Source organism: Neomonachus schauinslandi, chromosome 12 (assembly GCF_002201575.2).
Source record: "Neomonachus schauinslandi chromosome 12, ASM220157v2, whole genome shotgun sequence".
In the NCBI taxonomy this organism is placed as follows: Eukaryota; Metazoa; Chordata; class Mammalia; order Carnivora; family Phocidae; genus Neomonachus; species Neomonachus schauinslandi.
The window spans coordinates 55510881-55535517 of record NC_058414.1 but is presented as its reverse complement, the minus strand read 5'-3'; the positions used below and the strand labels follow the sequence as shown (position 1 = coordinate 55535517).

At 47.0% G+C, this 24637-nt stretch overlaps 1 protein-coding gene across 1 annotated transcript in view; it reads left to right on the top strand.

Annotated features, from left to right (window-relative positions):
* GSDME (gasdermin E) overlaps window positions 1-24637 on the top strand; it is a 61090-nt gene that overhangs the window by 11926 nt on the left and 24527 nt on the right. Inside the window, 3 exon segments of the mRNA XM_021689668.1 lie at window positions 17638-17807; window positions 19472-19592; window positions 23824-23985. Coding sequence (XP_021545343.1) covers window positions 17638-17807; window positions 19472-19592; window positions 23824-23985 — 453 coding nt within the window.

The following is a 24637-nucleotide window of genomic DNA, read 5'->3' as shown; positions in this document are numbered from 1 at the left end:
AGTGGCTGTGAGGCAAAGAAACTGGCTGAGGTAAAAGTAGCTGAAGTTCTAGCATAGGATGTCAAGGTAAAGCAGGAATCCAGGTTCCCAGCACAGTGTACCAGACACATGTGTGAGCAAGCCCAGTGCATGGCTAGGCCTGCCAACCTGGAGGTGCTGAACACAGGGATGAGATCACCTCAGGAGGGTCTTTAGAAACCTGTTCATTGTAGAGGTGATGGGGAAGAGATGGCCTGGGGTGGGGAAGGGGGTGACACCAGGAACATGGGAAGGAACACATTTAACATCTAGAAATGGAATGTGTGTCTTCTGACAGAGTCCCCTCCTCCTTGTTCTGTTGCTAAGAGGTAAAGGTGAGCTACACGGGGAGGGGAAGGGGTGGCAAGGGAAGACCCTCCCAGTCGTGGGACAGAGATCATGTAGAGCGAATATACTTCTTACTTCATGCTGGAGTCATAAATTCCTATCTACATCGTCTGCCTATCTTTGGACTCCCATAACATCATTGGATTGATAAGGTGCTGTTTGACATATATGTGGCCTTGGGAGTGGTAATTAGTAATGCTTAAGTACTGTACATTCTTGAGGACTTATTTGCAGTCAGTCATTTTATTTCAGGTCATTTAGATAAGTTGTCATCTGTGTAAAAGTTATTTTAGCCCTCAGAATTCAGAGTATTAGCTCTATTGTCCATGAGATGTGTGTACATCTCAAAAACAAACTTCATCTATCCTTGAAAAAACAAGCGCCTGCATATATAACATTTATCTAGCATTGTTGGTTATGAAGATATTCTACTGGAATTAACCTTCCAGATACCTGGAGCTGACCTCTTTGAATGCGAGCTCTGTGTTTATCTTAAAACATTCTTTTTTAAAAAAAAAAAAGATTTTATTTGACAGAGAGACAGCGAGAGAGGGAACACAAGCAGGGGGAGGGAGAAGCAGGCCTCCTGCTGATCAGGGCTCAATCCCAGGACCCTGGGATCATGACCTGAGCCGAAGGCAGACGCTTAACGACTGAGCCACCCAGGCGCCCCTCTTAAAACATTCTTGATGGAAAACCATGCTTAAGGTATATCAGGAACTTCTTCTTTTTTTTTTTAAATGGAGAATACCATGTTTATTGAGATGTTTTCATAATGATTTGGATTCATGTTTTATTCTATCTTAAGATCCATCATTATTTTATAATAAACTCTCATTTTTCTGCCTTGTCTCCCACTGTCAGCAGCCATTTGTTACTGCCTTAAGTATAACGACCACACCCCACCCCATCTCTGCCCCAGATCTCCTAGGGTCTTGGGGAAGTTTATTCCTGGTTAATAACTTCTGTAACTTGCTCTGTCACTTTTGCCCCTTGTCTCAGTTTCCTCGGCTGTCGGTGAAGTATCTGACTAGATGACCTCTGAGGGTTTTCTCCTGGCTAGATACCAGAAGTGAGTGGACTCCAGAGTACACGCATCAGCCCCTTCTCCCTGAGTTCGGGCCTTGGTTTTGGCTGATTTCCAGAGCAGATACCATTCTCCTTCTCTGTTGTATGGTAAAGCAAATTCTGGTAGAACAGATTCAGTTTCTGAATGACTCTGTGATAATTAGAAGTTGGGCTTTTCATTAAGAATTCCAACTTATAAATGCTGCGGGACTGACATACCATGTCAGCAATGGTAGGGCAATGACAGACCTTCATAATTACTTAAAATATTTCAAAATTACACTCAGTCTTATTCTATCTAAATACTTCTGAATTCCAGCGGTTTACACACACAAAATTTTATTTTTATTTATTTACTTATTTTTTTAGAAAGGTTTTATTTATTTGACAGAGAGAGACAGCGAGAGAAGGAACACAAGCAGGGGGAGTGGGAGAGGGAGAAGCAGGCTCTCCGCTGGGCAGGGAGCCCGAAGCAGGGCTCGATCCCAGGACCCTGGGATCATGACCTGAGCCGAAGGCAGACGCTTAACTGACTGAGCCACCCAGGCGCCACAAAAAAGATCTTTTTCTTTAACCCAAGACATAGGAGCCATCTTTTTCTCCTTCACTGCCCCGGATTTCATTAATAAAATGGGATTAGTGTTCCCAAGGCATTTGTGTGAGAATTAAATAAGAGAATATAAACAAAGCATGGCGCATGGCAAGTTCGTGCGGCATGTAGTCATTAGTGGGAACCCTTTTATAACTATGGCTGTTATCGCTAGCCCCAAATAGAGCATGGTTAGAAAAGCCAGGAAAGGTCAGAGCTGTCGGAGGGAAACGTGTGACTTAGCCTTTGAAAACAGAGCAGGGAGATGCCGAGTTTCAGAGGAGAAATAAAGTGACATTCCTGGAGTTTCTGACGTGTAGCTTTTCTGAAATTCGCATCTTGGAGGAGGCAGGCAGCTGTGTAGTCTCCCTTGGGAACCCCGCCATGGGAGGACTAGCTACCTTCAGGGAGGGTGGGAGAGGCTCTGGTTCCTGCCTTAGCCACAGCCTGGCTTCTTCCGAAATGAGTGTGGACCCTGACGCGGAGCTGTGCCACCAAGTCTGGAAGCAGGAGGCTGTTCTCTCTGCATGTTTTGTCACGGGAAGTGCTCGTTCGATTCTTGAATAAAGCTACACGGAGCCCTTGAACTACATCAGGAAGACGTTAGTGGGCCTTGCCTTGATCATCACATTCTTTGTGGGAAATGCAGCTACGAAGTTTTCAAGGCCCCACCAAGTCCAGTCTTTTAAAAAGGTACCTTTTCTGGGGCGCCTGGGTGGCTCAGTCAGTTAAGCGTCTGCCTTCGGCTCAGGTCATGATCCCAGGGTCCTGGGATCGAGTCCCGCATCGGGCTCTGCTCAGCGGGAAGCCTGCTTCTCCCTCTCCCTCTGCTGCGCCCCCTGCTTGTTCTCTCTCTCTCTCTCTGTCAAATAAATAAATAAAATCTTTAAAAAAAATAAATAAATAAATGGGCGCCTGGGTGGCTCAGTTGGTTGGGCAACTGCCTTCGGCTCAGGTCATGATCCTGGAGTCCCGGGATCGAGTCCCGCATCGGGCTCCCTGCTCAGCGGGGAGTCTGCTTCTCCCTCTGACCCTCCCCCCTCTCATGCTCTCTGTCTCCCATTCTCTCTCTCAGATAAATAAATAAAATCTTTAAAAAAATAAATAAATAAAAAATAAAATAAAAAATAAAATAAAAAATAAAAATGAAAAAATAAAAGATGTCTTCTCTGAGACCTCAGGCCACACCCATTTCTGTGCTGTCTGAAAGTCGGTGAACTTACTGTTATTTTTTTCAAATTATTCTGTGTCCTGGTTTTGGTCTTAGTTCTTAGGATTGGGGGTTCCTGGAAGTTTGTTTGACCTTCTGTTATTTTTATCCACAGTGTAAATCATGGCCAGCTAAATAACCCCTCATGTGGGAGACAAGGGCGTTCTGGGGATTCTTTCCAATATTTGATTCTGGGAGTGGTTTTTATTTTTTTGCAGAACCCAACCTGTCCTATCAGCTTTACTTTGACAGGCTACTTCAGATCTTTTTGGAACTAGGTAGGATTTACGTCCTAACAAGAGACATTCAAGTAGTGTATTCTTCTAAGATTGGTAGACATTATCATATTTCATCAAATCCAAGATGTCATCCATTGTAAGATGCACCGCTATTTTACGTATCACTAAGAAAGAACACTGCCAATTAAACCATGTCACCCGTCAGTTTTAAAACATCCTGATTTCAGATGTTAAGATGTGAAAAAAATACGAGTTTTAAGATTGATGAGATGTGGTGTGCAAAATTGGATTACCTGGAACGATCGAAGTTCAAGTTCAGACGAGCAGATGTTTGTCCCACCTGGGCTCTTCACACGGGGTCTGACACATAGACTGTAGCCATCACTGAAATTGTCATCTTCTCTCTGAACCTGCTTCTTGGCCTGACTCCCTTTGAGGTGCTGGCTGGTGAGGCTTAAGTCCAGTTGTTTCAGCCAGAAATCTTAGGACCAGACGTGGCTCCTTCCTCAGCTTCTCTCCCATACCTAGTCTCTCGCTAGTTGACTCTACCTCTTCCGTATCTTTCTTACCTGTTCCCATGGTCCTGGCCTCACAACCACTTCCCTGGTGCTGGCCTCTGCTATCTCTTCTGTGGATGTCCGCTGAGCCTCCTAGCAGATGTCCTCCTCTCTGTACCCACTGTCCCCCCTCCCCCTGGGTTCTCCGCAGGCAGTGGGTTGGAGCTCTTTCTCACCTTCAGGCCTTGTCTGAAAGCTCCTTCACGCCCGTCCACACAGGTGCCCAGAAGAACACACACACATTCACCTCCTCTGTTTCTGGCCAATTCCTCAGATTAGCCCCACTGCCTTCAGGAGCCACGTCACCCAACGATTCCCCTATCAGGACACAAACCAGTGTGACTCTGCGGGGGAACATACGTCGCACCTGCCTGCTTCCATGTGCGTGTTCCTCCCCGCACATCGTCTGGCTCACCCGTGGCCCTGCACGGTGCCTAAGGCGTAGTAAGCACTGTCCGCTTGAGCGCATCACTGGTGCATCTTCATTTTACATCTGAGCAGCCTCAATTGCTGACGTTAATTAGTTTGCCCGGACTCAGGATTTAAGCCCAGGTGCACAAAACACCTAATTTTTCCAGTCTAGCTGCTGAAGCACAGAGTTTGGAAAGAAGAATGTCCCAAGGGCTCCTGCATGAACTCAGCTCAGCCTCAGCTCCACTTGGTTTCTCATCTTGCAGACCTGCCGTGTCTCACCCACTGGTAGCAGCGAACGGATTAGTCTGTCTGGAAGCTGAACGTCTCTGATTGCTCAGTTGTTTTTTCCTCTCTCTGCCTGGGTTGTATGTGAGTGGGATGAGGTGTCCTATAGACTATAATGTGAACAGAGGTGGAGCTGTCTCGGTGTGTGGGGGGGTACCTGGTCATGTTGGTAATCATGGGGGGTTAGCATTGTGCCTTGATTTTTATTTTTTTCAGGCAACTTACAGTCCTGAAGTCACAGCCAAGTGAGAGAGAGAGAGCGAGGCCCTTCTCATTAGATTACACCAGAGGCCCCAGGGTGCAGTAGTTCAGGTTTCTAGAGATTTCCTGACCCCTGCTTTGGGTTTGGTATCTCTGGTGTGTGGGAAATTTCTTTCATGGTTGAAATGGAGTCTCTTGCTTGGTGGTGAGGAGCCAGCCCATGGGTGACTGCTCCAGTGTCCGAGAGGGTCTGCTGCTAGTCTTTGGGGAGCAGAAAGGCTGCTGGTCTGTTAACAAGCATGTATTTAGTACTTTCTGTATGCAACACCCAGTGGAGGCCTTGGAGGGAGAGGGAAGATGGAAACGTGCGCTATGGACACGTTCATGTGCATCCTGATCCTGGCCGTTATTAGCTGTGCGCCTTCGGGTCATTGGTTTATAAGCCCTCTGTGTTGCTTGTCTCCCCGTGGAATAAGGTGACAGTAACTTCACGAGCCAGTTAGGGTGTCTCTAGTTGCAAAGAACCTCACATAAGGAATCATCTTGAGGTGGGATGAGCCATCCTTAACCCAAGTGAATGGTGGATGGTCAATCCAGTGGCTCTGTGGAGCCCCCCCGTGGTAGCCTCTGTGCATCGTGCGTCTCAGTAGCCTACTTCTGTTGGTCCCCAAATGGCTGCATTGCGGACAACAAGGCCTAGGGGCAGAAAAGCGGTCTCTTCCGTGTACCTCATTTTAAGAGGAAGGAAAAAACCTTGTGAGAATCCTCAGCAGGTTTTCCTCAAGTCTCAGTGGCCCAGAATTGTCACAGTGGACCATCCTACTGCAGTCCCTGCTAAGAGCAATGGAATGGGGCGCCTGGGTGGCTCAGTTGGTTAAGCGAGTGCCTTCGGCTCAGGTCATGATCCTGGAGTCCTGGGATCGAGTCCCGCATCGGGCTCCCTGCTCGGCAGGGAGTCTGCTTCTCCCTCTGACCCTCCCCACTCTCATGTGCTCTCTATCTCATTCTCTCTCTCAAATAAATAATAAAATAAAATCTTTAAAAAAAAAAGAGCAATGGAATGACCAGACTTGGCTGAAAGACCCATCTGTGGGGCTGGCTCTCCCCCTGCCGTCCACCGACATCAGGCTCTCAAGCCTGAACAAACTTGGGGTGTGCAGCTAGTGGTGAAGCACATTCAGGGTGCCAGAACCTTCCAGGCCCCGAGGGCCCAGTGCAGCACCCGGAGGTGCTACCTGTCCCCCTTTCCCTCTCAGGGAGCATGCAGGCTTGGAAGGGCAAAGCGTGTCCCCTCGAGGGGGTAAACAGGCAGATGGAAGCAGCATCGGCATCTGCATTTCAGGATTTTAGGGGGTGGTGCCCGAAATTAGCCCCGTGCCACAGCCGCGGTGGGGGTTTTGCTGCATCTGTAGGCTGGAGGACGTTGGCTCCGGTAAGAGAAGCCACCTTTGCTGCTCAGCGACCTGTCAGAAGAGCAGAGCTGAGCTCCCCAGCCGTGTGCGCGGGCCTTGTGTCAGCAGCCTTTGTGGCCCCAAGCGGGCCTGGGAGCACGCGCCTCTTTCGCTGCAGCTTTGGCCGATCCGTCACAACTTTCTGAAAGAAACACCTAAACTGCTAAGGCTTTAATCATTGGTGTGCTTCTATGGTTCTGTGGGTTAGTAATTCGTGCTAAATACTCTTGCAGTTGGAGGCCAGCCACCATCTTCTGGCATCTTTGTAATGTTCACAGTCTGTTCCCGGCTCTGGCCATCCTGCCCTTTTTCCAGAGCGCCTCTGTGCCCCGTGCCTCTTGTTATTAGTTTTCAGAGCAGTGCAGCGGAAAGAGCACTGGTCCAGGAGTCAGAAGCCATGTGTCCCTCGGATGGAATCCCACTAGTTTTATTTTTGCTCTTATTTCCCTGGCCTCAGGGGACACATTTAGAAAAATGTTGCTACAGCAGATGTCAGAGACATTACTGCCTGTGCTCTCTTCTAGGATTTTTATGGCGTCGGGTCTCACATTTAGGTCTTTCACCCATTTCGAGTCTATTTTTGTGTGTGGTGTAAGGAAATGGTCCAGTTTCATTCTTCTGCATGTGGCTGTCCCGGTTTTCCCAACAGCATTTGTTGAAGAGACTGTCTTTTTCCCATTGCATATTCTTTCCTGCTTTGTCGCAAATTAACTGACCACGTCATCATGGGTTTATTTCTGGGCTCTCTGTTCTGTTCTGTTGATCTATGTGTCTGTTTTTCTGCCAGTACCATGCTGTCTTGATCACGACAGCTTTGTAAGATAGCTTAAGTCTGGAATGGTGATGCCTCCAGCCTCCGGCTTTGCTTTCCTTTTTCCAAATTGCTTTGGCTATTTGGGGTCTTGTGTGGTTCCATATCCCTTTTAGGATTTTTTGTAATTATACTGGAATTAAAATAGAATTATAGAAGAAAGCAGCTGGGCGCCTGGGTGGCTCAGTCGTTAAGCATCTGCCTTCGGCTCAGGTCATGATCCCAGAGTCCCGGGATCGAGTCCCACATCGGGCTCCCTGCTTGGCGGGAAGCCTGCTTCTCCCTCTCCCACTCCCCCTGCTTGTGTTCCTGCTCTCGCTATCTCTCTCTCTGTCAAATAAATAAAATCTTAAAAAAAAAAAAAAAGCAGCTGTGTGTCCTGATTTTGGCTGTGTCACTAACGTGCCGTGTGATTCAGGTGCGTCTGTAACCTCGGGGCGGGGGTGGGGGGTGAGAGGCAGTCTCCATTGCCTTCTCAGGCCTCTGCAGACGTTGCCAATCAGTCGTGGCTTTCTTGCTCCTCACTGCCTTGGGCCTGGCCTAGACTCAGCCTTGGAATCCTTTTCCCTACAGGTGGGCAGCCCTTGCTAATGGGTTCATCCGATGGGATACTCGAGATGCAACTGGTTTTCCACCCCAAAACTAGGAACCCCGGGGCCCTTGTAGTTTTATCATTTCTCTTTAGCAGAGTGGATAAAAGCTGAGGTTTCCTACTCTCGTGATGTCGCCTGCTTTTTGAGGGCCTTATGAGAATGCCATCGGAAACCCTATTCCTGTAGGGTCTGTTATTATCAAGGGCCGTTACACAGGGGGATTGTGGCAACAGTGACTGCCTTGGTCTTGTTTGCTGAGCAATCACCAGCGTCTAGCCCAGTGCCTGGGTCATAATAGGACTGAGCTGTTTGTGGAGTTGAATGAATGAGTTTTGGGGGAGTGGTCTGCATGAGAAAGCATGCCTTCCCCTCGTCTCTGTAGGAGGGATCCTGGGGACTGCATTTGTGCTTTAGAAAAGAAAGCTGCTTCCCTCCTTCTTTTGGATATTATTAGAGTTGTAAAAGCCTTCTCTGGATTTCTTCTCTCTGAATTTGCATTTTGGCTTTCAAAGCCTTCGAGATAGAATTCAAGGTAAAGCTTCAGCCTGGGAGAGGAGGCAGCTTCATTGGGGCTGGGCTGGGGAACTATTAGGTGCCTTAGGAGAGGAGCCTGTCTTCCTGCTGGCTGCCCTGGTCCCCAGCCGCTGCGCCGGCTCGGAGCCTCACTCCCCTCCCACCTTCCCCGCCTGTTCCTTCCCTGGGCTCCCCGACCCATTGGGTGTCTGTAAGGCCATTTCTTAACGGCTTTGAGGGTCCGCCTCCTGGCTGAGGGCTCACCTCACGAAGCCCCCTGAAAGTTGTGGGCATGTCTTTGACCAGCCTGGGCAGCATTCTCCCTGCCAGTAGTGGATGAAAGGAAGTGCGGACTGTATGGCCCCCATGTGTAAGGCCTCACTAAACAGAAGCCCCATAGCCAGTTCTTGGTTTCCAGGTATGCAGACCGAGGCTCAGAAGGTAGCAACCTGGCGCGTGGGAGATAAAGCTGGGGACCAGCTCCAGAAGCACTGCAGGGGTTTGCGGCCCACGGAGCGGCCAGGTACATGGGAGCAGGATGATCCTGTGGTGCCTGGGGGCTCAGTCATTGAGCGTCTGACTCTTAATTTCGGTTCAGGTCATGATCTCGGGGTCCTGAGATCCAGCCCTGCGGGGGCCTCTGTGCTCAGCATGGAGCCTGCTTCAGATTCTCTCTCTCCCTCTGCCCCTCCCCGGCTTGCACACATGCTCTCCCTCTCTCATAAACAAACAAACAAACAAACAAACAAATAAATAAATAAAATCTTTGGGGCGCCTGGATGGCTCAGTTGGTTGAACTTCCAACTTTTGGTTTTGGTTCAGGTCATGATCTCAGCATCTTGGGATCCAGCCCCGCGTTGGGCTCTGTGCGGAGTATGGAGCCTGCTTGAGATTCTCTTTCTCTCCCCCTCTGCCCCTCCCCAGCTTATGCGGGTTCTCTCTCGCTCGCTCTGTCAAATAAAATAAATAAATCTTTAGAAAGAAGGAGGATGATCCCACAGGAGAACGGGAGCAAGAGGGAGGATGTCCAACAAGTGCACTGAGTGAGGGTGAGGAACGGGCACTCTTCTCCCCATTCAGTGTTACCACCTTCACTCACCTCCAGGTGTGTGCCTTAGGTCTAACCCTTTCAGATTGATTATATGATGTCTGCATCTTGGTGGTCTTCTGTTCTTGCTTTCATATTGTTGTCCCCCAAGAAGAGAAAAGCACCTTGGGCTGTCCTTAAAAATATGTGTGAAGAGGACAAAGAACATCTGGCTGTTCATTTTCTTAGGGGAGAGCTTCTGCCTCCTTCCTCCTGTGGACATTGATTCCTGGCCGGTCTGGGGAAGGGATCATTTTTTTTTAATTGAGGTATAATTGACACATCACATTATATTAGTTTCAGCTGTACAATGTAATGATTCAGTATTTGTATACATTGCTAAATGATCACTGTAATATATAACATCTGTCACCATATGTAATTACAAATATTTTACTTTCTCGTGATGAGAATTTTAAGATTTATTCTTCTAGCAACTTCCAAATATGCAATATAGTAGTCCCCCCTTCCCATGGGGGATATGTTCCAAGACCCCAGTGGATGCTTGAAACCATGGATAATACCTAACCCTGTGCATAATACATTTTTTTCATATATAGATAAAGTTTAACTTTATAAAGTTAAGTTATAAGATTAAGATAAGTTTATCTTAATAAGATAAGTTTAAGTTAAACTTAAGATAAAGTTTAACTTCCAAATTAAGCCTAGTAAGAAATTAATAAGAATAATAATAAAGTAGAACAATTCTAACAGTGTACTATAATAAAAGTTATGTGAATTTGGTCTCTCTCTCTCAAAATATCTTATGTACCATACTCATCCTTCTGATAATGATGATGATGATGTGAGATTATAAAATGCCTATGTGATGAGGTGAGGTGAGGTAAATGATGTAGGTACTGTGATGTAGTGTAAGGCTCTTATTGACCTGATGATTCATCAAAAGGAGGGTCATCTGCTTCCAGACCATGGTTGACCATGGGTAATTGAGACCACACATAAAAGGGAGCTGCTGTATAGTACTTTTTAAAAAATTTTATTTTAAAAAATATATTTTATTTATTTATTTGACAGATAACGAGAGCAGGAACACAAGCAGGGGGCGTGGGAGAGGGAGAAGCAGGCTTCCCGCGGAGCAGGGAGCCCAACATGGGGCTCGATCCCAGGACCCTGGGATCATGACCTGAGCTGAAGGCAGTCGCTTAACGACTGAGCCACCCAGGCACCCGCTGTACAGTATTATTAACTGTAGTCACCATGCTGTATATTACATCCTCATGACTTACTTATAACTGGAATTTTGTACCCTTTGACCCACTTCACCCATTTTAGCCACCCCCAACCCTCACCTTTGGCAACCACCAATCTGTTCTCTGTATCTATGAGTTCTGTTTTTTGTTTGTTTTTCTGAATTCCATATACGAGATCTACTGTATTTGTCTTTCTAAGTCTGACTTATTTCACTTAGCACAATATCCTTAAGGTCCATCCATGTTGTCGCCAATGGCATGATTTAATTCTTTTTTATGGCTGAATAAAATTCCACTGTATGTATATACCACATTTTCTTTATCCATTCGTTCATTGGTGAACACTTAGGTTATTTCTAAATCTTGGCTGTTGTAAGTGATGCTGCACTGAATTGGGGGTGGGTATATCTTCTCAAGTAAGTGTTTTTGTTTTCTTTAGATAAATACTCAGAAATGGAATTGCTGGATCATATGGTGGTTCTATTTTTAAATTTTTGAGAGATCTCCATGTGATTTTTTTTCATAGTGGCTGCACCAATTTACATTCCCACCAACAGTACACAGGTTCTCTTCACATCCTCACCACCATTTGTTATTTCTTGTCTTTTTGAAAGTAGCCATTCTAACAGGTATGAGGTGATATCTCATTGTGGTTTTGATTTGCATTTCCCTGATGATGAGTGATGTCGAGCACCTTTGCACGTACCCATTGGCCATCAGTATATCTTCTTTGGAAAAATGTCTATTCAGATCCTCTGCCCATTTTTTAATTGGATTGTTTTTCTGCTGTTGAGTTTTATGAGTTCCTTATATATTTTGGATATTAACCCCTTATCAGATATATGGTTTGTAAATGTCTTCTCCCATTCAGTAGGTTGTCTTTTCATTTTATTGATGGTTTCCTTTGCTGTGCAGAAGTGGTTTAGTGATTGGTCCCACTTGTTTGTTTTTACTTTTGTTGCTTTTGCTTTTGGGGTCAGATTAAAAAAATCATTGCCAAGACCAATGTTAAGGAATTTTTTTGCTTTTGGGGTCAGATTAAAAAAATCATTGCCAAGACCAATGTTAAGGAATTTATCACCCAATTGCTTTCTTCTAGGAGTTTTATGGTTTCAGGTGTAACATTCAAGTCTTTAACCCACTTTGAGTCAATTTTTGTGGATGGTGTAAGATAGTGGTTCAGTTTTGTTCTTTTGCATGTGGTTGTTAAGTTTTCCCAACACTATTTATTGAGACAGTACTTTCTCCATTGTATGTCCTTGGCTGCTTTGTCATAAACTAACTCACCATATGCGCGTGGGTTTATTTCTGGGCTCTGTATTCTGTTCCAATGATGTATGGGTATGTTCTTATGCCAAGACCATACTGTTTTGATTCCATAGCTTTGTAATACAGTTTGAAATAAGAGAGTATGATGACTCTAACTTTGTTGTTCTTTCTCAAGATTGCTTTGACTATTCAGGGTCTTCTGTGGTTCCCTACAAATTTTAGGATTGTTTGTTCTAGCTCTGTGAAGAATGCCATTGGGATTTTGATAGGATTACATTGAAGCTATAGATTGTTTCGGGCCATATGGACATTTTAACAATATTAGTTATTCCAATCCACGAGCAAAGACTATCTTTCCATTTATTTGTGTCTTCATTTTCTTTCATCAGTATCCTATAGTTCTCAGTGTACAGGTCTTTCAGCTCCTTGGGTAAATTTATTCCTAGGTATTTTATTCTTTTTGCATAATTATAAATGGTATTGCTTTCTTAATTTCTCTTTTGATTATTTGTTACTAATATAAAGAAATGCAACAGATTTTTATATATTGCTTTTGTGTCCTGCAACTTTACTGAATTTGTTTATTCTAACAGTTTTTTCGTGGAGTGTTTAGGGTTTCCTATATGTAATATGTCATATGCAAATAGTGACAGTTTTTCTTCCCTGATTTGGAAGGTTTTATTTCCTTTTCTTTTTTAAAAAAAGTCTTTTAAGAGATTTTATTTATTTATTTGAGGGAGAGAGACAGATAGTGACAGAGATTGTGACAGAGAGAAAGTGGGGAGGAGAGGGAGAAGCAGGCTCCTGGCTGAGCAGGGAGCCAGATGTGGGACTCTATCCCAGGACCCTGGGATCATGACCTGAGCCGAAGGCAGACGCTTAACCAACTGAGCCACCCAGGTGCCCCTTATCTCCTTTTCTTGTCGAAGTCCAGCTAGGACTTCCAATACTATGTTGAATAAAAGTGGTGAGAGTGGGCATCCTTGTCTTGTTCTGATCTTAGAGGAAAACCTTTCACATTTTCACTGTTGAGTATGATGTTAGCTGTGGGCTTGCTATACGTGGCCTTATTATACTGAGGTATGTTCCCTCTATACCTACTTTGTTGAGAGTTTTTATCATAAATGGATGTTGACTTTTCTGCTTTTTCTGCATCTATTGAGATGGTCATATGATTTTTATCCTTCATTTTATTAATATCGTAGAGCATACTGATTGATTTGCAGATGTTGAACCAGCCTTGAATCCCTGGAGTAAATCCCACTTGATCATGGTATATTCTCCTTTTAATACATTGTTGAATTTGACTTGCTTATATTTTGTTGAGGATTTTGTGTCTGCGTTAATCAGGGATATTGGCCTATAACTCACTTTTTTTGTGGCCTCCTTGTCTGGTTTTTGTATCATCAGGGTAATGCTGGTCTCATAAAAGGAGTTTGGAAGCATCACCTCCTCTTCTATTTTTTTGGAAGCATTTTTGAGAAGGATTAATTAATTGTTTTTTGAATATTTGGTGGAGTTCACCATGGAAGCAGTCTGGTCCTGGGCTTTTGTTTGTTGGGAGGTTTTTAATACTGATTCAATCTCCTTACTTGTAATAGGTGTGTTCAGATTTTCTATTTCTTCTTGATTTAGTCCTGGTAGGGGAGGGAGATTTATTCCAACCATGCCTTTTAGAATTTATATAATAAGTTATTCATTTATCCATCGCCTAGGTGGAAAGTACAGACATAGAGACCAATAAAAGGAGCAGGGTTCTCCATCCTCCAGGAGCTTACGGTTTGTCCAGAGGTCTTTTTTTAATAATAAATTTTATTAAAAGATTTTATTTATTTGAAAAAGGGAGCCCAAGGTGGGGAGCATGACCTGAGCTAAAGGCAGACGCTTAACTGACTGAGACACCCACGTGCTTCTAAAAATAAATTTTTTTGAATAATCGATACGTTCACATGGTTTAAATGTCAACAATCAAAAGAGAAAAGGTAAAGAGTCTCCTCCTCTGATCTTCTAGCTATCTAGTTCCCTGCTCAAGAGGTAACTACTGTGAATAGTGTCTTCTGTCTCTTTCTGAAGACATTCTGTCCGTGTTGTTCAGTTGCTCTTAACAGGGCCCAGGGAGGTGGAACTAATCAGGACAGTGTGGGGAAGATTTTCTAAGGGCACATGGCTGCAGCCATCAGGCAATGGGGTCAGGGAGGACGGGCAGGCAGAGAGATTCTGAAGAGGATTCCTGGAGGGCTTGGGCATAATCCCCACTTCCAGCCCCAGCCATGGGTCTAGCTAGACAGGCAAGATATTTATATGTGGGAATGGACCTAGTAGTACAAGATTTCACTACAGGTGAAGGTCACATTCCTGGTACAGCCAGACAGTGCCCTCCGCCAGAGGAGCAAGACAGCCGCGGTGGGTCTGCCGTGGCTGGGTGGGGCTTTAAGAAAGGTTACTGTCTTCGGGCGCCTGGGTGGCTCAGTTGGTTAAGCGTCTGCCTTCGGCTCAGGTCATGATCCCGGAGTCCTGGGATCAAGCCCTGCACTGGGCTCCCTGCTCAGCGGGGAGCCTGCTTCTCCCTGTCCCTCTGCCTGCTGCTCCCCCTGCTTGTGTTCCCTCTCTCTCTCTCAATCTCTCTGTCAAATAAATAAATAAAATTTAAAAAAGGTTACTGTCTTCAACCTTCCTGGGCCTCCTTGTTCCTCATTTATGAAACCCCTAAATTAGGGTTTTAAACTTTTTTTCCCTTGAACCCCTGTAGCAGTCTGAAAGAACCCATAGACTTCTTTAAATGCGTACGTGAAATATGCAGGATTATAAATGTAAATGAATGACACTGAAATATGGTGGTTTCCTTCCTTGGTGGCCCCAGGGTAGTCCCAGCGCACAGAGACTTCTGTTCTGAGGAGGGCCACGGCCAGGTTCTGGCTCCCACGGACTGCTCTGCATCTTGGCACTGCTTGGGGCCTGGTGGTGTTCACTAGGAGAAGGGGGTGAGAAAAAATCCCTCTGAGGTTGCTTTGCAAAAAGTCAAATGAACAATCCCTTTCTCCCCATAATTAGCTTCCCCTCTGTCTACACAGGGCTCCTCTCCTAACTGAAGATGACTAGGTTTGTCTGGTGTCCGGCTTCCCAAAGGTGGCCGCATTGTTCTGGGAAGCAGAATCCCAGCCACCTGGGTGGGGAGTGGCTGCCCTCACAGCCCTGCTTCTGTAGCCCAGTGGAGAATTTCTGAGTCGGCCTGCATGGGTCTTACCCGTGTTTACTGTCTCCTCCCCGGTCACCGGAGTCATAGCCTTAGAGGGGGACCGTGGCCTGCCAAGCTTCTGTTCCCGGTGTGTGGTGAGCCACTAGGCCTCACAGGGGCATGTCTCAGGGCTGGCCTGCCGGCAGATGCAAAAGAAAGTTAGATTCCTGCAGTTGACTTTTTACCCTCCTCCTTCTGGTGTTTGGCATGGGGGCTCTGGAGGGAGGTCAGTGTTTTAAGCAACGGAGGCCAAATTTTTTCTTTGCAAATAATTTAGCATTGGAGTTGCTCCTTCTGATGTGTGTGTTCATGTGGGCTGCAGTCAGTACCTGAACTATAATCGAAGCAGGCGATTTTTAAGAATCTACTAGAAGCTGAAATTGCCTTCAGCATCAGAAGGGCCTAGTTCACATGTCATTGAAGGTTTCCAAGCAAGTGAGTGAAAAAGTGCCTCCAACCCAATTAAATGACTCATAATTCCCATCAGGTACACCCAGTGGAGTTTATATGGCTATATGGGACCTCAGTAAAGAACGCCAGAAGGTAGCTGGAGCCTGCTGGAGTTTGTGTGGCATTTAGCTCTGTGCTCACTGCATGTCATTTCATCTAGACTCTACAACAGCCCCATGAGGAGAGCATTGTTACCATCCGTTTATCCACAAGAAAGGCAAAGTGCAGAGGTGGAGTGATTCACCCAGCTGGAGGGCAGATCTGGGATTTGAAACCCAGTGGGCAAGCTCCAAGCCCCTGTTTCCTATGCCTTCCTGGAAATGGGTGTCTGGACAGCTTTTTAAAAATTGTTTTTGTCGATTTATTTTTATAAACCCATGATTTATTTATTTATTTATTTAGTAACTCTATACCCAAGGTGGGGCTCAATCTCATGACCCCATGGTCAAGAGTCTCATGGTCCTCTGACTGAGCCAGCCAGGTGCCCCATATTACTTATTTAATATGTGTGAAACATTGCTATAATTTGCATTTCTTTGAACACAACTGAGATTGAACAGTTATTCATGTGTCTATTTTTTTAAATTGTAATAAAAATATATAACATAAAATCTGTCATTTTAACCACTTTTAAGTGTAAGTTCAGTGGCACTAAGTACATTCACGCTTTCTTGCAACCATCACCACCATCTATTTCTAGAACTTTTTTGTCACCCCCAAACAGAAACTGTCTAGCCATCAAGCAAGAACTCATTCCTCCAATACCCCCCCAGCCCCTTCTTGAATCTACTCTGTCATTATGAATTTGCCTAGTCTATGTATTTCATATAAGTAGAATCATCCAATATTTGTCCTTTTTGCCTGGCTTATTTGACTTAGCATACCGTCTTCAGGGTTGGCTCATGAGGTAGCATGCATCAGAACATTATTCCTTCTTATGGTTGAATAATGTCTCATCATTTTGTCTGTCTATTGATGGAGTTTACACCTGGCAGCTTTTCACACAGAGACAGGACCTTACGACTACTCACTCCTGTTCTGGGGATACTTTCTGAACCCTGGCAAATCTGTGTTTGTCCCAGGTCGGGGGTGGCCCTCCACTGTGTGTGGTTAGAGGTGCTGCTGAGTTTTTTAAGGTAACTAGCCTTGGTCTATTTAAAAAGATCAAGAGCGGGGAGGTGTCTGGGTGGCTCAGTCAGTTGAGTACCCAACTCCTGATTTTGGCTCGGGTCATGATCTCAGGGTCATGAGATCAAGTCCCGGGTCAGGCTATGCACCGAGCATGGAGTCTGCTTGTCCCTCTCCCTCTGTTCCTCACCCACTCTCTCTCTCAAATAAATAAAATCTTAAAAAAAAAAAAACCCAAAACCTCAAGAGGAACACTACAGTTGTTCTTGTGCCAACACCAATTCTAATTAGGTTCTTTCCCTGTCCGTTCTGTAGACAGATAGCGTCAGAGGGGTCCACAGGGGTTATTTGTTTACTTCTAATCCTCTCCTGTAGATGGAAATTTAGCTCGTGTTTGAAATTCTCCAGGGTAGCCACCCAGGAGCCCCAAGTCCCTGCTGGGGGACCCCGGGCAGGCCATGTCTATCTGGCTTCAGCGTCGGCATCTGTAAAATGACATTAAAGTCCTTCTTAGAGATTATGCGTCCTTCCCAGACAGAGAGGTTAGGAAGTTCCTTTCTAATTCTACTCTGGGTTCTTCCTTCTACTTGTATGTTAAGCTTGTGCCTTTCTCCTCTTTGAGAAGCCACTGGTCAGCGTCCCCCCACAGTAATCCCACGTTCCCGTGATGAGATGACCAAGCCCACTCCCGGGGTGCAAGGCCCCCCAACCCTTTGGGTTGCTGTGTGATAGGGGGTGCCCTTTCCTCCCAGCAGCCTTTCTCTGGATGCCTGGAAGTGCTGGGTGGCCTTGGGAAGTGTGATTTATGTCTTTCTGGGAGAACTGCCCCCTCTGTCATTGCCAGGAAATGAACAATGCTGGTGGCTACCTGTTTATTCAGCCGCGGGAGGGGAGAAAATCCATGCTGCTCAATGTCCCCTGAGGCACTAGGCCGCTTACGGCCAGTTTTCTTTTCCAGAGCGATAAATCTGAGGGACCCCATGCTGCAGCAGGTGCTGGAGAGGAAGAATGAGGTCCTGTGTGTCCTGACACAGAAGATAGTGACGACACAGCCGTGTGTGATATCGGAGCGCGTTCAGATCGAGGAGAGGTGCGGCGGCGTGGTGGGGATCCAGACCAAGACGGTGCAGGTGCGCGCAGGCGCGCGGGCCCGGTGGCCTCTCTGGTCCCCGTCCTCGAGGCAGGGGGCAGGGGCCTCTTTGGGGGTGTCTTCATTTGTCCGGACTCTTCTGTAGTGAGCCAATAGAAATCCACCTCAAATTGGCTTGAACGAGAAATAATTTATTGGCTCATGTACCTGAAACGTTCGGGGTCGTCTGGCTTGGCTCACTGCTCGTTCGAAGTTCAGAATTGCGGAAAGCCGTGGGTGCCGCCTTCCCTGGGGGTAGCGGCCCCTCAGGTGGGCGCTGTCCCGGCCGTGCGGCTCTCGGCTCGCCCGCTGCCACCCCGGGGGAGAGGTGCGCAGGGTTGGCTCTCGCTGGACCATCCCTGGTTGGACCCTTTCCCGAAGCAGACCCGAGGTCAGGGCTACAGGGCCCTCAGAAGGGCCACGCAGGCTTGGTCATGTGCTTCCCCGGAGAAAATGGGTCAGAGGAGTTCTGACCGCGTCCGTGCACAGGTCTCCGCCAGAGCCCCTCGGAGCCAGGGGTCTCCGAATGATTACTTTGAGATCAACTGCCTCGAATCCTTTGTGGACTGAGTGCGGGAAGGTAAAGAGCAGTGTTTGTGTCTATATACACACAAACAGAAGCTTCTGGATTAAAATAGAGACAGTCTTATCACGCTGATCCCTGAGCCAGTACTCAACTTCCGTGGAACAAGAGGCTACCAACCCCAGACTGTTTCCTCCACAGCTTGCCATGGTGCCTGATGTCCTATTCTTAGACATTTGCTTCCTGGGGTGCCTTTTGGCTTTTGCTAGAGGACCCAGGAAAGTTGTATTTGGAAGGAAGTGGAGACAGAGGTCCGGTCTGCAGCTGGACTCTCCCTGGGGCAGTGATGAGGAAGGTGCCTGACAGGAGACAGCTTGGCTGGCCCTGCTGGTGTTTCTGCCCGTGGTGGACTCCCCACCGCAGGCCTGGCGCCTGCCTGGGAATCAGGAGGCTGGCTGTCCTCACACCGACCGGGATCAAGTTGCTAAAAGGAGTCTCTGATCTCCAGCGTTTAGGCAACGATCTTCTCCCTAGGCCGTCATGGGAAAGGGTCATATTTGTAACAGTGTTGGAAGGAGAGACCTATGGGGCCTGACTGCTTGGCATTTCCTGGCAATCCTCCTCTCACCCTTACCTCTCCTCCCTCCGCCCCCCCCCCCCCACCGAATTTGTTTAACACACAATGTGCTGTCGACAAGAGTCTGGAATGATGTCCTTTTGGGGGCTCCTTGCTCTTAGCTAAGTTCTTCCAGTCCGGCTTTGACATTGTTTGGATTTTCATCATTGTCCGGGATGTTGAAGTGGTTACCCTGATCCTTTGTGAGGGAAGTGAGAAGTTACCCTATTTATCTTCTGTATTCAGTGCCATAGACCTAGCCTCACTGTTGCCCACACTCTGGAATCCCGCTTTTGTGTCCCCACTGAAGTTTGCTCATTGACTTCCCAATGTGTGCACTACATCATGAGGCCCACAAGGATAAAATCCTTACGTCTGCCGGCCGGCTTCTCTTTTCTACTCCATCCTTTGGGCATTTGCCTAATGCCCCTCGTGTTCAAGGCCCTAGGCCGACCGCGGTGGGGAGGCAGAGAGAAGCCTGGGGGAGGCTGAGCACACAGGTGGCATCATGTACTCTCACTCACAGGTGTCCGCAAAGGAGGATGGGAACATCGTCAAGGACACCAACGTGGTGCTGGAGATCCCCGCTCCCACCGCCCTCGCCTATGGCGTCATCGAGTTGTATGTGAAACTGGACGGCCAGTTCGGTGAGTGCTGCCTTCCGCTCTGGGTATTAGAGGAAAGAGAGGGGAAGCGTGGGGGTGTCCCGGGACACGGGGGGCAGGTGGGCTGAGTTGGGAGGACATCGGTGCTGGTCAGTGGGTATGTGGAGGAGGTTCATTATACTGCTCTATTCTTGTGCCATTTCACCTTTTCCATAATGAGAAGGTTTTAAATGAGTCAGCCTTTTGTGTGCACTTGGCCTACATGGGGTCACCATGCCATAGAGCCACAACTACAGATGCTCAGAACGTGGACCGTCCCCACGGGACAGTCACAAGCTCCTGGGCCATGTGAGGCATGGGATGCCGTGGCAGAGACTCCCTCTTTCTTTTCCCACGTGGAGCAGCCTGCCTTTCATGGAGGTGACGAAGAGTGAGGCTGTCAGTTTGAAGAAGCTGGTCTGGAGAGGTTGGTCAGGGGCACATGAAATGCCAGGAATATCAAGAATCATGACCTACAGGCTTTAGGCCACGGTTCCAAATTTGTGTCGTCGGCATTATTTTATTCTGGCTCTTTGGAAGACTTCTGTGAGGATTATTAAGAGGATTATTAAGAGGATTCAGTTGTCCCTCCTGTTTTTGTTATCAGCATGTTACCACATGCATGTACATGACTCCAGACTAAGATGTTTAGGCCTGGTTATGCTGTCCACACTTTTTTTTTTTTTTAAAGATTTTTATTTATTTATTTGAGAGAGAGAGAGAATGAGAGAGAGCAAGCACATGAGAGGGGGGAGGGTCAGAGGGAGAAGCAGACTCCCTGCCGAGCAGGGAGCCCGATGCGGGACTCGATCCAGGGACTCCAGGATCATGACCTGAGCCGAAGGCAGTCGCCCAACCAACTGAGCCACCCAGGCGCCCTGTCCACACTTTTATAAGCCTCTTGAAAGCGTGGCCTGCGCCCGAGGCTGCCCAGGAGTGCTCTGAGGACCTTTGGTGGCTGGGGACCAGCCTGGGGCTGCCACTCAAGGCTGTGGCCCCTGCGGGGAACCCCTCCCTGTCTCTCCGAGGAGGTGGCCACGTCCTGCTCTGCTTGCAGCCCTGTCGGGGGCACCTGTCACTCCCATGGGGAGCCTCTCTTTTCTCAGACGGGGTTGGAAAGACATAGCCTGGTGTGGTGTGGCTCCTGTTTGCATTTCAATTTCAAGCCTTTTATCTTGGCTGGCTTCTGCTGTCTTTGAAAATAAATTCCTCTTTGTGCTGTGGAGAAGAGGTGCCCAGGGGGGAATTCTGGAGGTTCTTCTGGCTCCCTTCCCATGCCCTGGCCTAGGAAGCCCCGCTCCATTGCTCTTTCCTACTGCTGACTGTCATGCCTGTGCAGCCTGGTGGCCAGGCTGACATTGCATGTGACTCACTGCCTGATTCTTAAGCCAGTTCTGCTTTTTTCCCATTTTCCCTTCTGTGTTTTCTGTTGCTCTTGCCACAGAATGTTCTGATCTGGCTTCATAAACAGACCTGCAGGGGCCAGAAGGGCCCTTCAGAGGCTGCCCAGTGTCTCCTCCCACCTTCTGGGAGGGAATACACGTGACAACAATCCTGTTTGTCCTCTGAAAGTTTAAGCAGAGGCTGACTCCCTGTGTCCCTTGGCGGAGGCACCTGTGCGGCCTGTCCTCACCCAGAGATTCTCTCAGCCATGACCCCTTCCTTCACCAACAGCTCCTTCTTACAGCCAATCAGAAACATCACTTTATGGTCTTGCACTTTCGCCGTGTGCTTTGTATAATCAGGCATTACGCCAGCGTCCTTCCAGCGTGTCCTTCTGATCGGATGTCCTGTGGACAGGAGCCTGTGCTCCCCACCCTGCCTGGGCCTGTGCCCTTCTCGGCTGGTCCATTGGCCCTGAAAGCATCTCCCTACTGGGTCCCGCTGCACACTCTTAATTGGCTCGCCTGCTTCTCTGAACCTTTCCCCATCTGTTCCATCCTAGCAGTATAGCTGATGTGATTCTTTAAAAATAAAAATTTGGTCACTTCACACATCTGCTTAAACACCCTTCTGAGACTCCCTTTGTCCCAAGAGAAAGTCGGCACTTCAGGTGCGTTGTGACCCAGCCCCAGGATTTGTCCGGCCTTCCTCCTAACCTCCAGCTGCTGCAGCTGTCGCCAGTTAACCCCGCCTGGGGACAGTCCTGTCACCTCTTATCCCTGAGTTCCATGATGGCCTGCGTGCTCTCTGCCTCTTTGCCTAATTCCTACCGAAACTTTAGGGGGTTCCTTAGACACTGCTTCATCCAAGAAACGTTTTCTAGTTCTCGCTCTGGCTTCAGGGACCTGTCTACCTCCTCCCACACCACCTATGTTACCTCTGTCCCCACTCGTAACATACTTGTCGAGGCCTGGACTGTAGTCACTTTGTGTCACTGGCTCCTAGCACAGTGCCTGACACTGAAGAGAATGACAGAATTGGCAGCGTCCTCAGGGGCCCATGCATGTGTATGGGCAAGAGTGGAGCTGGTGCCAGGGATTCCTAAAATACCAGTTGGCGGCCCTGCCCAGCTCTTGGCAGGATTTGAGACGATGTTAATTGTCACGGTGGCTGTCCTAGAGCAAAGTTATCAACTGAGGGCTGGTTCACACTCATCTGCCTCAGTCCCTGGTGCAAAGGGCAAAGTGAGCCAGGGCTGTTCTGGATGCCCAGTGAGCGTGGGTCATGAGTGAGTAAATGGACTATTTCCTTCGTCTTTTTTTTTTTTTTTAAGATTTTATTTATTTATTTGAGAGAGAGAGAATGAGAGACAGAGAGCATGAGAGGGAGGAGGGTCAGAGGGAGAAGCAGACTCCCCGCCGAGCAGGGAGTCCGATGCGGGACTCGATCCCGGGACTCCAGGATCATGACCTGAGCCGAAGGCAGTCGCTTAACCAACTGAGCCACCTAGGCGCCCTTCCTTCGTCTTTAGACAGCTATTTGATCTTTTATATCATTTGTGCTCACAAATAAAAATATGTGCTAATCCTCATGCCTTCCACATTTTTATTCCATAGCCTGTGCTTAACTACACAAATTATTAGTTAGAAGCATTTTATTATTATTTTTTTAAGATTTTATTTATTTGACAGAGAGAGAGACAGCGAGAGAGGGAACACAAACAGAGGGAGAGGGAGAGGCAGGCTTCCTGCCAAGCAGGGAGCCCGATGCGGGGCTCCATCCCAGGACCCTGGGATCATGACCTGAGCCGAAGGCAGACACTTGATGACTGAGCCACCCAGGCGCCCCAATTAGAAGCTTTTTAAAAAGAACCCTAATTCACAAGTTCACTTACTGTTTTGGCTTATTAAGGACATTATTATTACATAATAGCTGTTACCTTAGTTGGGTTCTTAACTATGGAAGTATTTAAGGAAACATTTTTTATTTAAAAAAACTTTATTATGGAAAATTTCATACATGTTCAAAAGTAGAGATAATAATACAATGAACTCCTATGTACCTGCCATCCAGCTTTAATAACTAGGGTGATTCATGTTTCATCTGTAACTTTACCACCTCACTCCACCCTACTCAATTATTTTGAAACAAATCCTAGACATATTGTTCTGTCTATAAATATGTCAGTATATCTAAACAGATAAGCTGTTTTAAAAAGACTAGTTTTGCCTTCATATAGATTCATGAAGAATGTATTCATTTGTCTGTTTTCTCCCACTCAACGTGTTTGTAAGATTCATTCATACAATTGCAGAAGTTCATTTTTTATTCTGTATTATTTGATTTACTAATGAAAAGTTAAGACTTTAAAAATTCAACTACATACCACTTGTATACTTAAATATATTATAATACTTTAATATTATCAGTTCAATCAAATCAAATTTATTAATCACATTTAAATTTTTTGTTTCATACATGATGAGTTGTGTAAGATTTGGTTTTGTTAAGAACAAAACCACAGGCCCCAAATGGTGTCACTTTAAAATTTACTTAGTTGAATTTTGTTATTTAACTGTTCAAATTAGGCTAAGGAAATACTTCCGTTTGAAAGACTGCTTCCTAACTCTTCAGAGAGGACACACTGGAGACGAGAACAGCCATTTCTCCTGTAACCATAGGAAGAGGCTGAGTTTTCATCAAATAGCCTAACGTGTAGGAAGTGGGTTTATGGGATCAGAGTGCATGTGTCCTCTACCCCCCTTCCCCATTAGGTAAAGCTGGGTCTGATGTGTGCTAACAAGGCCCGGCTAACCCTGTGCCTGGCTTGTCCTTTTCTCCCACATTACAGAATTCTGCCTCCTACAAGGGAAGCATGGTGGCTTTGAGCTCGAGAGAAGTGGTTCTGTCTTCATGGACCCTCTGCCCTTTCAAGAGTTTGCATCTGGGGACATGCCAGATGCTGGGCAGGGACCATCTGCCCTGGATTGGCCATTGAGTGTTTTAAAACAAGGTATTGCCAGCAGGGTGGGGTGTGGTGAGCTGATGGCTACTTGCACTGCGCTGCAAGAGGTGATGTGGCTGGCCTTCATGATCAAGGACTCCTTAGAGACTTAATGGAGAACAGAGAGGACAGTGCCTCCAAGTTGGACGTAGTCCACTCAGCAGGATGCACCTCAGTGGGATCTTAGGGAACCTCAGGTCTTAGGTGCCATGTTTTGAGGAAGGGGTGGAAGACTGAGGACTGAGAGGGCATTTTCTTTCATTTTAACCATAGGCTTGCACTAAAAATAGCTAGTCAGCAACAAAGAGAGGGAACCCCAAATTTGCATCTGTTTCGTGATATTCCAGCCTTCACTGCCAACACAGGCAAGGCTTTGTCAGCATTTTGAAATGCTCTCTTGGGGGCTCTCTGTCCACATGGCTTGAAGCACTGCAGTGCCATGGCATCCGGTGAGGAGGAGGGGAGTACCTGGGACGTGCCTGCAGCAGCTCCTTTTATTCTCCGTAGCATGTTGTGTTTTAAAAAATTGGCTTTTCTCGTGGTGGTATGGGGGGGTGGGGGAGCGCAGTATATGTCAGGAGAGGAAAACAGGCAAGGAAAAGGTGAAACACACAATCAGGAAAGAGCTTGGTAAAAAGAGCTAGGAGCAGCTCAGAATATG